The sequence below is a fragment of the Chinchilla lanigera genome, unplaced genomic scaffold (assembly GCF_000276665.1).
Source record: "Chinchilla lanigera isolate Chin_1 unplaced genomic scaffold, ChiLan1.0 scaffold00048, whole genome shotgun sequence".
In the NCBI taxonomy this organism is placed as follows: domain Eukaryota; kingdom Metazoa; phylum Chordata; class Mammalia; order Rodentia; family Chinchillidae; genus Chinchilla; species Chinchilla lanigera.
In genome coordinates this window covers 16,050,947-16,065,137 of record NW_004955449.1, presented here as the reverse complement: position 1 = coordinate 16,065,137, position 14,191 = coordinate 16,050,947, and the positions used below count along the sequence as shown (strand labels likewise).

At 37.9% G+C, this 14,191-nt stretch overlaps 2 protein-coding genes across 2 annotated transcripts in view; one reads left to right on the top strand and one right to left on the bottom strand.

Annotated features, from left to right (window-relative positions):
- The window catches only part of Galnt5 (polypeptide N-acetylgalactosaminyltransferase 5), a 61,777-nt gene extending 47,932 nt beyond the window's left edge, over positions 1-13,845 (top strand). The window contains exons 10-11 of the transcript XR_001235826.1: positions 10,584-10,657; positions 13,730-13,845. The gene's annotated coding sequence lies outside the window, so the exon portion shown is untranslated. The remainder of the gene's footprint in view (positions 1-10,583; positions 10,658-13,729) is intronic.
- Ermn (ermin, ERM-like protein) lies at positions 404-8,403 on the bottom strand. Its single transcript, XM_005393411.2, has 3 exons — positions 7,318-8,403; positions 6,600-6,692; positions 404-3,788 (listed from the first exon to the last, which is right to left on the bottom strand). The coding sequence occupies exons 1-3, from the start codon at positions 7,541-7,543 to the stop codon at positions 3,277-3,279; spliced, it is 831 nt and encodes a 276-aa protein (XP_005393468.1). The 5' UTR covers positions 7,544-8,403; the 3' UTR covers positions 404-3,276.
- Positions 13,846-14,191: the final 346 nt, after the last annotated feature.

Below are 14,191 nucleotides of genomic sequence, written 5' to 3'. Positions count from 1 at the left end.
AAAACTTAAATGTCTGTTCTCCACTTGTAAATTTGCTAAAAGTGCGACCCCATGGAAATATATAAAAACAATTACGATAAAAATATCATCATTGCTTAAACGTATGAGTTGATGACTAAAAGATAATCATATACTCTTCAAGTTGTTGGTAGTATTATACATCTAAAATAATACCTCAGTTTCTTTAAACACATACAAATTTTTCATATACATTAAATATCTACCCACCAGAAACTTTTGGTAATTCCACATATAATCATTCTGCAACAAATAATGCAAATTAATTGGAATAGGACGCTCCCATTTTTTGAAGAGGCATTTATTGATGATCTTAATAGCTGCTGTCATGGAATATTTGTTACTAAATTTTGGAGAGAAGCTAAAGAAAATAAAGTCTAGAGACTAGAAACAAAACATCAACTTTTATTGAGAGCAAGTCAGGCACAACAATTCTTCATTTAAATTGTTAATATATATATACATGTCAGGAAGAGATAGTGCTAGGTTCTAGCAAATTCTGTGCCTTCAAATGCAGCAGTTTATAAAAGGTAGATTTCATATTTACAGAGAAATAAAGTTATTAATTCTTATACATCTGGCAACAAAAAATTAAAAATCATATCGTAAATATCAGCATTCACACCATAAATCATCTTCCTTTGCTACCAGGTACCAGAGTCCTGATCACTCTGAAGCTTGAATCACAAAATCTCAGAAAATCTTCATATACAGTTACTAATTTTTTGTTCTCAGTCATTTCTCACATATTTTAATGCCATCTGATGGAGACCTTTGTCCTCCTAGGCACAGAAGCTCAAGCAGACAGGCATCACCTCACATTGCTCCGAGTCCCTTAACACTGTGACCTTGGTGTATGGTGCACTTTAGGACAAGGCTCAGCAACATCAAAGAATGGCATAGGCACTCTTGCACAACTGTATCACTTCATCCATGAACACGGAGCATTTACCAATTGACCATACCTCAAAATAGTTTTTGTTGATAAAACAGTATACGTTTTATTTTTGAGAAAGGGTCTCCCTAAGTAGCTCAGGTTAGCTTTGAACTCACTATGTAGTTCAGGCTGGCCTAGAACTTGTGGCCATCCTCCTGCCTCAGCCTCCCAAGTGCTGAGATTACAGGCATGCAACACCACACCTGTTGATAAACTTTTCATTATTGGTTAATTACCTGGTGAGAGGACAAAGCTTTAAAAAAATGGGATTACTATGCATTGTATACATTGGAGCCCCATAAAAACCAATTGCTTTGCCAAATCAGAGAGCCATGTTTCTCTCATCTTACTCAAGCTCCACAGGACTCACACCATCTACTGGAATAACTTAAAGCATAGGCTGTCTTAAGGTGAGTTAATAATGTGGCTCTGTTATATGATAGATGGCACAATATGGTGCTCTGATGTTAATTAGAAAATTATAGGCATCATCAGTAACCCAGAAAATAGGTTGTCCAGATAGAAAGATTTTTTTTGTACCAGGACTCAAACTCAGGACCTTGTGCTTGCCAGGCAGGTGCTTGTGCCATTGAGCTATATCCCTGGCCCAGAAAGAAAGATTTAGAAGATCTAAATTAAACAGGAAATTATCCTAGTGAATCAATCTCTGACCTAACTTTATCAATAAAGACCCGATTTCCCTCACTTTACTCTAAAAGCTCACATTATACCAAATGAAATCTTCAGGTTCTATAGTTTAAGGGTAAACCCTCACCCTTAGTAAAGGGTATACCATACCTTATAATAAAGGGTAACACCTTTCATATGATCAGGTAGTAAGCTATCCCTTTAAAAGAACAAAAAGAGTATGTTAATCCTGAATACAAAACTGAGTCTTATAAACACTAAATAATGGTACATGATACGATATCATATAACCAAGAAGAATCAAAGAAGTTGCCACATACTAGAATATGTGGATTTGTTACACATAAATAAGCAATAACCTAAGAAGGACTAACCCAGGCTTTTTCACAAAATGAAAAAGAAATAAACAAAGGGCTGAATAGTACAATGAAGACTGTATTACATTCAGACAATAAGGAATTGTCTTTTTATTTGCAGAGGCAAAAGATATTTTTATCTGTGGTAACAGAAAGTTCAGGGTGATATATATGGAAGCATGAAATGAAAAGTTATGGAACAAACTCTCTAAGAATATAAATATAGACTCTTTTCATAAATATTCAATACATTATTTGACATGTTGGTTTTTGTGAGGCTCCACAAGTACAATTTTAAGTTTCTTGATGTGGGCCAAGGACCAGCAAATTATATATTCCCAACAAGTATCAGTTTTCTCACTAAAAATATATGCTCACACCCTACTTTGAAAGTATTCTCAGATAATTATTTTCATTTTCATAGTAACTAGCACACTTATGATTAGCATTGTCTCAGATTTCTAAGGAAAGAAAATTATTCTGAGCTACTGTTAATAAGAAAAAGTGCAGTGATAGAGAATGGTACTTTCTTAAAATACTATTAAAACTGTCATTCTTTGATGATTTAATTTGCTAGACAAGATGTTGTCCTCAGCCACAGAAATAAAACGAACCAATATAACCCTCACGCCTGTTGCCCACCAGTCTTCCAGCCCCTCCCTATGGTGACCTCACAATGAGCTTCATTCTGTTTGAACGCATAAAGCCAGCATTTAGCAGAGCCCTCCTGACTGACAGCCCCTCTAGCGAGACACTTCCGTGAATGTTACACCTAGGAAGGAGGCCTGCAGAATTTCCACTCAGAAGTTGCCAACGAAAATCCTTTAGAATGTTTTTTATGATAGGTAATATGAAAGGTACAGATTTGGAAGTTTGATGAAAGAGTACACAAATCCATGTTTGAAAGTAATAGAGATTTAATGCCAGGTTTTTCATCCGCAATATGCAGGAAGAAAAACACCAGAAAAATAGGAGTCATTTCACATCATTGCCTCTTGTTAAGTACTGCATTTTAAACCACACTATGCCAGATTTCCCAGTGGGGCTGTCTCTTTAATGCTTATTACAGTAATGGAGTATTAGTGAAGTTTTAAAAAGCCAATGCCTAAGAATTAATCTAAAGTTGGTTTTTTTATTACTTGAAGTGACCAGATCGAACTCTGTGTAAGGTTATTTCCACATTGTTGTATAGTGAAAAATCCTGCAAGCTTGCACAACTTTCAAGGGGATAACTCAAATAAGATATGGAAAGATTTACTTCAGAATAAAATTAGCTTTTGTTTTAGCAAGAAGGAGAAGTTGTCAGTTCCAGTTAGGTTACAAATGCATCATAGACTCAAATTCATCAATTCTTTGCTTGGTGTTTCCCTTCCTGATTTTCCGGTAGGATATCGTATTATATCTTGAATAAGCATTTCTAGAGATATCACCCTTCTTTCCCAATGTTGGCGGCTCATCAGGTGTCACAGGTTGTGAACTAGGGCTGCTTAGTGGAGAGTCCTCACTTACATCACCTTCGTCTTTGAATTGAGGACTCTTTTCGTGCTTTTTCTTAAATTCTATCACTCTGACCTCATCTTCATCATCATTGCAATTATCATCGTTAGTTTCTTCATCCCAAACCTCTTCCTCCTCCTCTTGTTTAGAATGCAATACAACAACTTGGCTAGGTCTCCGAAATCCCAACCATTCAATTTCTGTTGCTGAGTGAGCTTTGCTCTTACTCTCGGCATCTGTCTCCTCTAGAGGTTGTTCAGTAATCCCGTCCACGGTTCTGCTTATCTCCTGGTTACCGGTGCTGCTCAAAGGAATCTTCTCCCACTGAGGTCCTATAGCAAAATCAATTGGTAGTTGATATGTGTAGAGGTTTCAAAATACCTACCTGTCATTATGATTCTCTAAATTATTTTTATGAACAATGATTCCTCAACTTTTGTCTTATGGTATATGATTCTGAGCTACTAAGATGTTCTAAACAATTAAACACAGTTCACAGTCAAATTAGTTTGCAGTTTCTTCAAAATCTATCCAAACCATTAAGGTACTAACAAATAGTGTAAGTCTCAGGGAAGTCAGCAACCCAAGCTCATTTGACTATGGATCTCTACTGTTGTGGGCTACCTTATTTGGTGAGACTGTAAATCCCTGAAACATACTTAAAAATCCTGTCTAACCTATCACAAATTGGATATGTGACTAAATAAAACAGCATGCTGGACCTATCTCATACCCCCAGATATACCTCTCAAAGAAAATTAGAAAACAGTGACAGCACGTGTCTGGTCAAACTTGGGAGCAAACTGGGCGTTTGACTCCCTGTTCCTCAGCGTTCTCGTCAAGTAATCAGGCACAAAAGAAAGAGCAGAGCCAAGATGCTCAGGGCTCATGTACTGGCAACTGAGGCACAAGCCCAGCGAGGCGCACATAGTACGCTTAAGATCTCCCACCGATTGCTAGAAAGCCCAGATTTAGAAATCACACTGAGGTTATAGCATAGTACTAGATTAGCCTGTTTCAGTCATAATCCAATGAAAACTACGCACTGCACTGGACACTTTTCACACATCTTGGTCACATCAGTACACCTTCCTCAAAGTTCACTGAGCACGTAAGAGGGCAAAGGCAGTTTCTCTGAGCTTTCACAATAAAAGGCTTCTGTGGGAGCCCCGGGCATAGTGCGCCTTGTCCAGAAATGTCCGGGTTGTGACCCTCGCCAGGCTTGGCTTCTCCACTTCCTCCATCAGCACAAGCCTTTGTCCTCCCACTCCAGTTTTCTATTCTTCCTGAAAGAGGTGCACACGATTCCGTTTTTCATCCAAGGTTTTTAGTTCTATTTTTTTTTTTTTCCTTTCTTGCTCTAGCAAAAACAAATTCTTTTGGCTTTTTGAGATAGGGGTTTGTTATGCAGTTCAGGCTGTCCTTGAACTTTCTGCAATCCTCCTGCATCAGCCTCCCAAGTCCTGGGATTACAGATGTGTAACACCAGACTCAACTAGAAATCAGATTTTAAATTTTCAGAGGGATAGAAGTGAAGGTGTAGTACTCCACTAGTTATCTATAACAGCTATAAGTTCATTGGTATCTAGTCAGTATTCTTTACACAAAAAAATGGATTAGAATGTTAGCTATAATATTAAGTTTTGTTTGTTTTGTTTTTTCACAAGAACAAAAGAAACTGATCTTTTTGCTCATATTCATAACTCAGGCTTGGGATTGGCATGAATGAAATTACTTCTTGAATTCTTGAATTTAAATTATAGCTTTTCTTCATATTTTTAGCAGCTTTATATTTTTCAGTCCAGGAGCATTCTCCTTGCAGATTTTATAGCTGTTTTGCCATTGTGAAAATAAAAGGCATCAAAATCTGTGCCTCCATCGTAAAGGAAAGCACATGATCCATCAAACATGAAAGGATTCATTCAGAGACAAATTTGCTGGTAAGACCATCTAGCTTTACAATAGAGACTGCTTTCATTCTCCATTTGATCAAAATGGGAGCTCCTAGAAACCTGACATCTATAGTGGGTCTCTAGATAAGAAATTTGAAAAAGGCTCTAATTGAAGACTATGATCCCTGCCTCAGAAGCTTCATGACTATGCAAGCAGAAAGATTAGGGCAAAGAAGTGATTTAGTTCGTTTTGTGGGGCCTTAAGTTTATAAACTACCTCTGGGGATGTAGTAACCTCTCAGTAGGTACTGCTTGCTCAGTTTTCCCTGAAGTAACTCTCTCTGCACTGGTCAAGGGACAGAGTTAGCTAGGCAAAAGGAGCAATCCAAGAAATGGCCAATCACCTTACTGTCCTCCTTAACACCTACTATTTTATGTGATGTTCTAATATTTCAACCAATTATCTCTTTAATATCTTTGCCTTCAGGTCCTAAGTAAGCTAAATTATTTAGACCTAACAAGCTGACTCTAATTTTGAGATACAACATTTACAGCTGCAGGAGAGGACATGAATAATTAATTAGTGGATTTTTATCCTACCCTTTATTTGAATACTGCTTGGATATAGTATCATTTTAGAAGAAATGTCTACAGGACTTTTTGTCTCCTAGTCTACTGCATTCCTCTGAGATTTAATATAGTCACCTCAATGTCTTTGCTCTCCCATTTCCTTAAAGAGCACAATTAAATCTACTTCATCATTCTGGGACATTTTTTAGACAAGAAATAGTTAACCATTTTGCACTTACATCAGGAGCCTAGAATTTTTTTATAGAGTAAATCAATTTATAGAATTATTCTAAACTGTGTGCCAATAGTAGACTTTCAGGGCATACCTGCTTTTAAAACATTTACATTTAATAAGGTACCTGACACAAATTTGGAGACACCAAATCAAAAAAGAAAGGTTGACTTAGTGGGCTAACTTAATGAAAGACAGATATCACATTGGTATGCCAATCAGCTATACCAGCTCGTTCCATTTTAGTCTGAAGCCATCTGGGATGCTCTCTGAGGCGGGAAACAGCAGATAAGTCAAGATTCTCTTATCTGCCTAAAGCAGCTTTGAGATTTTGAAGGCATTGCCTGGATTGCCCTTCCAACACACCACACTCACACATTAGTACATGCAAAAACTGTCATCATACACAGTCAAACAGTTTCTGTGTAGAAAACTGTAGTTCCTTTTACCTTTCCTGAATGTCATTTCATCAGCAGTTGTTTCTTGAAGAGAAAGATCTGTGATAGCCTTATGAACAATAAAGAGGTTCTCTTCTGGGTTTTCTGGGGAAAAATTCAAGTATTGTAACACTTAAGATATATGTAGTTCAAGAGTTAAAATGTGTCAATTTAGATTCCAAGTATATTTCTTTAATTTTAATTATGATTACTAAAAATTACTATTGGAACTCTGATTCCTTTCTTTATTCACTTTTTTAATAAGTAATATCTTTATTGATTACTCTTCCTTTAATATGTAAAAAGGATATAGAAGTGAATTCAGACATCTTCAGGCATATGCAACAGATTCTGAGTTCTCTCCTTACAAATAGTAATGGGGGTGTTCATAATAATAATAAATTTAATATTTAAGAACAATTTAATATTTAGTCAACATTTAATAAATATTCCTATCAGCTCACAAATGTAGTTAATATTATTCTGCTTTCTTCTAGTGAAAAAAGATCTAGGATCACACAAAAAGACAAAGCTGGATTTATCAGAGGCAAAAGTTTAGTCCTTAAGAGACACAGCCCTGGCAGAATGAGGAGCTACTCTTCTTGGATATCCTGTTTATTCTTGTCATAAGAGTTTATCCAAAAAGAAGAAAGCTTGAAAGATAAACTTCCAAGTGAGTTCATAAATGAGAACAAGCGAAGTGCAGAGAAAGGGGAATACAGTACAATACCTTTCAGGATCTTCTCATCTATGGATGAGTCAAGCAGCATGTTTCCTTGTGATTTTCCATCTTCTCCCTCATTTCCTTTGGTGTGGAAATCTTCACCACTGGGCTCAACCCTGTAGTCCACATCAGTCACGTCATCACTGATCTTAGTGATACGTTGTTGATCATGTTCCCGGGGGCTATCCCCATTACACTCAGCCCCAGTAAATGTTGCAGGAACATCTGTCATGATGTACACTGGAGTTCAATCTGGAGAGAACTTTGGGGAAACTGAGTGAGCAGCTCCTCGATAAGATGTCTTCTCTTGCCTTCAAGTCCTATAGTTCCAACTATAGCTCTAAAAATGCAGATTATTCACTCCAGTACAGAATAACCGATTTATTTCCTAATGGTGTCCAGAGAGTTTAGAATAAATGCCACAGGATTTGTCAGATTTGCCCAAAGTCCATGAGCAAGAATCTAGCCAATCACCACCTCCTTTGGTGCTCAGCAGTTCCACTTACACAATTAATGACACCCTTTTGATTTACATAAACAAACAATATGAGGCAATCAGGCTTTTGTGTTGGCTTTTAGAGGAGGACTTTCAGCTTGTCAGTCCCCCCTCTGGGAACAGAGATTTTTGTTCCTTTTCATAATGGTCCATTGTAATTTTCCTTGTAACAGGAGCCACGATTGTTCCACAGCTTTAATCCAGAGAGAATGACCACCTTGAGGCATATTAGTTCTGTGTAACCAGCTTAACATTTCCAAACAGATTTTTGTTCAAGTAAAACCTCAGCTATTTTGTAGGGGACAATTGCGTCGTTTTTTATTTGTTAAAGAACAAAAACAGCTTATAAAAGACCTGTAAAAAGGACAACTTTATTTCTAAATGATTCTGGCAGCAAATTTTATGGTGTGTTTTCAGGAGATTGGGGAAGGACCCTTAAAAAAAGTAATTCTACTGATTTGCTAGTAGCAAAACTTGATAGTTTTATTTTTTTCACAATTGCCCCCACTTCTTTATAGAAGTTGCATATGAACAAATTGCATAAGAACTGTAGTTTTTTTTAAAGACACGTGTAAAAATGATCAACCTTAACAGGAATAAAAAATTGCCATTTGAATTATCAATAGCACGTTTTGCCATCTATTGTTGGAGGTGGGTGTTAAAGCAACATTACAGCCAATTAGCTAAGAGCACTGAGATGTTAGATGGGATCTCAGTTTGAGTCCTGAGTGCTACCCTGCAGCTGCTGTGTGGTCTTGGGCGTGCTTCTCAGACTGTGAGTCTTAACTATGTCATCTGCAAAACAGGAAATTGGTAGTAGTCACTTCAGAAATGTGTAGCGAGGACAATGAAATTTCATATGGAAAGTGTTTGGATCAGTGCTTTGCTCATGATAAATGCTCAGTGAATGTAAAATGTTAGTATAATACTGATACAGCAAAGGACATTATAACACTCATAACATTTAGTCAGGCTCATTTCATCAGTGCTTTCTCCTAGTTTAGTTACGTCTCCTAAAGCCCAAATGATCCTTTAAAACTGTAATTTAATTTTCTCCATAAAGTTTTCCATCACCTCCATCAGAAGTGTTCTCCGTGTTCTATACTGACGTGGCGGGGTGTTGGTACAATGTGTAGCACCAACACAGTCTCCCCTTGGCAAAGCAGGTAATTCCTTAGTGCCTGTTAATGATTACCATCTAATTTTAAAAGAAGATACTAATTCTCTTTTTTCTATCCCCGTGGTCTAAAATGACCCCAAAGCTTTGGTGCGTGCTGTTGCCTTTGTCTGTGAAGCACTTTCCCTTCCCCAAGCCTCCTCCGAGGCCTCACCTTTTAGGTTTGCATGCCGTTTCTTTGACAGGTTTCTCTGACCCATGGGATTAGGACAGGAGTCCTGTTATGTGTTATTTTTTTCCTCAGAGTGCTCGTCACAGTTGTAATTACGCAAGTAACTGCACAATTATCTGTGTGATGTCTCTTGCAGCCGCTAGATTCTAAACTTCATCTGGGCCACAATCATCTTTGCTTCTTTATCTGTTTCCCAGCTTGTGTCATCTGTCTTGAACTAAGTATGCCCTCAATTTAAAATTTTACACATATACATTTAAATACATGAATGTATTTTACCACCAAGCGAATATATGTTGGACCTTTTCTATAGGAAGAGAGAATAGTGGTTGAGGAGTAACTGTAAATCTATTACCTTTAAAATTGTGTCTGGGCCTGGCTTAGTCCCACGAGCTCTAGCAGATCCTAGAGCTCTCTCCTTAGGCACCAGCTCTTCTCTCTCTGTAGCACATGCATTATTTGTTTGACTGACTGTTTTTAATTTAATGCATTTAACACCAGTGAGCCACTGTTCTGCTTCACAAACAGAAACACAAAGTTGAGAAATCTTTAAGTCATACTATGAGGCAGGTATTATTCTTCTCCCCATGGCACACATAGACTAGAATAATGAAGCATGAAGGGTTAGGGAAATGACTAGAGGTCACACAGATAGCGAGACTATTAACAGAGTTTGCAGCATACGTGATGCCAAATGCCATCCCCACCCTGGGCACCCAAGTTTCCTTGATCCAGATTGCAAAGAGACTGAGAGTTAACCTGGGTTCAGAGACAGCTGTAGCCATATGGAATCAGTCAAAGGCCTGAGGTGGTATCAAAGCCTTCCCAAGAGTCAGCAACTGCTGAGGAAAGTATTGGGAGGGTGTCCTTCCAAGACATCCAATGAGCAAGACTGCATTTGAGAAAATGTTGAGTGGAAGATGATAGGGAAACATAGGAATTAGGACCACAGTTTAGGAGGAATGGGGACATATGTGATTAGAAGATTCTTAAGGGAAGGCAATGGAACTAATTCAACCAAATACCCAAGAATAAAAACAGAAATACAGAAAAGCCCATATCAGCTTTAAAGAATCTGTCTCCAATCATTCTCAGTTGTGACTAGCAAGACACACAGCAAGGATCACAGGATTTTGGCCCCTTGTCTCTCCTACTTCGGGATTTTTTTCCTTGTAGCAATCACAATATATGACTAGTTTTTATGAGAATTAATCAATTTATAGATTATCTCCTTTCTAGGGTCATGTTTTGACTTTTGTATAGAATTAGAATTATTTTAAATTTGAAAAGATAGAGAAAAGATCCAGAATTCTCTTAGCGTACACAAACCAGAGCATTCAACTCTAGAAAAAGTGTTTGTATGCCGCCCTACAAAATAATGGATGTCAGAGAAATCGTTTATCATTTGTCACTTTTCCCACAAGTAGGTGGCACCATGAGACACATTCAGCACCAAGACTGGTCGAACAACATGAAACACCATTACTTTGCCTTTAAAGAAGTAAGTGATCATCTATTGTTTGTAACAACCTATGGCTTAGAAAGTATGTTGAAACATGCACTAATGACCTCTGATGCAAGTATTATTAAATAACGTCCACTCTATGAAACTGGACTTTTAAAGATATAATGTTTTGGACTATTTGACTTCTTCTGGTTATTACTCTTAAAGGCAAAGAGTGTCATATAAAGGTACTCATTATCAAATCTATAGCAAAATATGATAATAAAAGGGCCATCCATATGTGATTATAAAGTTTCAATAGAAAAATATGTAAATATTCACATTCTATTTGTCAGTGGCAAGTGCTTAATATTAAGGCTATATTAGATCCAGAAACTGGGTTGGATTTGGAGGAAAGACATAAAATTCTGATCTTCAATGATATATGAAAGAGGAAAACAACAAATTAATGTTATAACTAAGAGACGGCAAAGAGCTCTGAATAAAAACAGGAAATAAGTTTAAAAGATAAGCTTTTGATGTTGCCAGCTCGGAGCCCATTCTTACACAAGTAGGTTTACATAGTTGGGACAGAGTTATTGCTTCAATCAGTGTTGAAGCTGAAAGGTAGAACCACTGAGAAATCAGTCCATCCATCTACCCAGCCACCTACCTCCTACTTATCTGAAAAGGTTTGACTTGATGCAAATGTGTGTGCTGCGACATTGTTTCTGTAAAGCTACTGTCACAACTGATGCTGGAGCTTGAAGTCTACGGGGCAGCAAGAAGACAAAGGAAGATAGTAGTAAAGAGGGAGAGCAAAAGCAAGCTGGACACACAAGTGCAAGCTGCAATCTGTGTCAGTTCTTGCTGCTTCTGACCTTTCTGGTAGGAAAGGCTTCCAGGAGAAGCTGAGTCCTTTGGTCAGGGCCCAGTAGTCACAGACGCTGAAAGAAGAGCCAGAAAAAGGTGGCATTGTTAAAGGCATAGCTGCTGCCCATCTACCCATGGTGAGGCAATGGGTCAGCAGCAGTGTGTGTGCACTACAAAATCCCGCAATGTCACTTGCGTTCAAAGCTCACATAAGAATATCTTCTTTGTCCCTTTCTTCTGGAAACATAAAGAAAAGCAAATTCTAGGAAATGCAGTTTAGCATGGTCAGATTAACACCTGACAGTCACCAATGCTACTAATGACCCACTGAATTTTCTATAAGAAATATGGTAAGGCCTCAAGGAAAAGTACAACCCTTAAACACCCGGAGGAGATAGGATAATCTAGTTCACTTAAGGAATTACTCCAAACTGGAGGGACAGCCAGATAAAGTGAACTGTTATAGAAATATGGGATACTGCCACAATAAAATTAATCAATATTCACATGTTTCCAATGCTACCTACTATAAGTTAGATTTATCCTGTGATCTAAAGGACCTTTCATTTAATTTTATTCCTATAGTAGAATAACAGCTGCCATTGTGAGAACAAAAGATCCTTGAGGTAAAGAATGATTGATTGTAGGAAACCACCAGGGACATCCATGAATAGCCCATAATTTTTAAGAATTTAATGTAACAGAATTTGAAAATTCAACTATATCTTAAAAGAAGTATGAGTATGCTTTCCAAACTCGGAGGTGAGAGAGGGGAAGATTGTCCATGATCTCTCTAAAGGCGAAGACTTTCGTCTACTCCAGGAAAGATATATGTCTTAAGGTCCTGGAATCTCCATCCTGGCCTTACAGTGAGCTTCTGAACACTATTCTTTTAAAAAGTACTGGAATAAATAGGCTGAGTATGGTGAAAACCATAGGGACATTTGGCTCTGAACAAGGGAACTATATGTAGGTTCCACGGCAAAGATGGGTAGAAGTGGGGAGTGTGGAGGAGAGCACTAGCCAAGAATTGTCACTTTTGCACAGAGGAAAACGAGCATTTTCATCATTGACTTCCCAAAACAGTCAAGGAGGGACTCAGCTGGCTCCTTTGTGACCTAGGCAAGAGTGCAAATCAGGCCTGCTTGGGGTGAGTCAAAAAGATTCAAAGAATCTTTTTTCTGATTGGGTGAGAGGCAGTGAAGAAGATCAAAGCCAGGGCCTTGAATACGCTAGAAAGCACTCTACCACTGAGTCACATCCAAAGCCCTCCCATCCCGATCTTATAATTCTGTGAATTTAGTAATTTTCAAAACTGGTAAATCTAGAGATTAAGTCATATTTGTTTGGATTCAAGGATTTTAAAATTTTTACAGGTAAATCATTCCTCTCGATTACAAGGAAAATGCACATTAGAAGGTTCCAGTCTTTTTCTGGGTCTTGTAATACCTCTAGTTAAATGTGGTAGGCTACCTGATGACCACTCCCAAAGATACCCACATCCTAATTCCCAGAACCTGTGAGTCACAACCCTACATGATAAAGGGGACTTTGCAGATGTGACTCAATGAAAAATCTTGAAATGGGAAGATTATCCTACACTGTTGGGTTCAATCCAATCATAGGAGTCCTGAAAAGAAGAAAGTAAGAAAATCAAAGGAAGCAGTAGGAGATGGCACACAGAAGCAAGGCTTCAGAGGAACACGAGGAAGGGATCACCATCAGGTGATTGTGGGCAGCCTCTAGAAGCTGGGAGACTAGAGCTGGGATTCGCTCTTAGGGCTTCTAAATCAGGTGTAGGCAATCCATCACCACAGTCTGCATACTGCCTCAGACAGCTGGCGATATAACCCCACAAGATCATAAACTTCTAACATTATTATATGATTTTTAGCATTATTTTTCAAGACTTGATGGGTTGGTGCTAGAGCACAGGCTACTAAGAAACAGGAGAACATACCACACCCCCTCACAGTCTGTCTCATCAAGCCCTGTGTGTGTTAGACATGACATGTACTGGTGAGCCTTTGGGAATAAAACACACAGATTATTAATCGTAGTATTCCAACCTATCTATGTGTGTGTGCACCTGTGCAGACAGGTGTTTATTGTTATTAAGCAGACATATAAGTTTTCTCATTTCATTATTAAACTTAGGCTTACATTATTCTGTAAAATAATTTAATAGGTTAAAGTACTTAAAAAGGAAATTTTTGTTGCCTTATACATTGACTGCTTTGTACATTTTATATGCAGCCCAAGACAATTTCTCTTCACTGACTGTAACCCAGACAAAGCAAATGATAGCTCCACCAACACACTGATTCTGGACTTCTAACCAGCAGAACTCAATGAGAATAAATTTGTCCTGTTTTAAAGCTGTTGGATGTGTGGTAATTTGTTATGGCAGCAATAGGATACTAACAAGGCTGAGTCTTCTGCTTCTTTACCTTCATTTTACTGACTACCATCTTCAGGATATATATCTTTGAACTGCAACTATCTTGGATTGCTTCTTGTTATCCAAAAAGGATCTTCTTAACAAGACTATTTTCTTCTCTCTCGGCTTTCCAGCAATCCAGGGTTGTTTGAAAGTTAGACCAGTTTACTAAAAAGCTAGAAGAAAATCACAAGATCTCTAACATCCTGATATTCCTGTGACAGGTCTTCTAAGACCCAGTCTTCAGTAGGGAATGTTGTGAATCAAGATTTGGCAGG

Bases quoted from the DNA above. Each gene is read 5' to 3' on its own strand.
- Ermn (XM_005393411.2), bottom strand. From the start codon at position 7,543: ATGACAGATGTTCCTGCAACATTTACTGGGGCTGAGTGTAATGGGGAT. The intron at 6,693-7,317 runs GTATTGTACTGT...ATTTTTCCCCAG, and splicing joins AGATGAGAAGATCCTGAAAG to AAAACCCAGAAGAGAACCTC. The intron at 3,789-6,599 runs GTAAAAGGAACT...ATTTTGCTATAG, and splicing joins TGAAATGACATTCAGGAAAG to GACCTCAGTGGGAGAAGATT.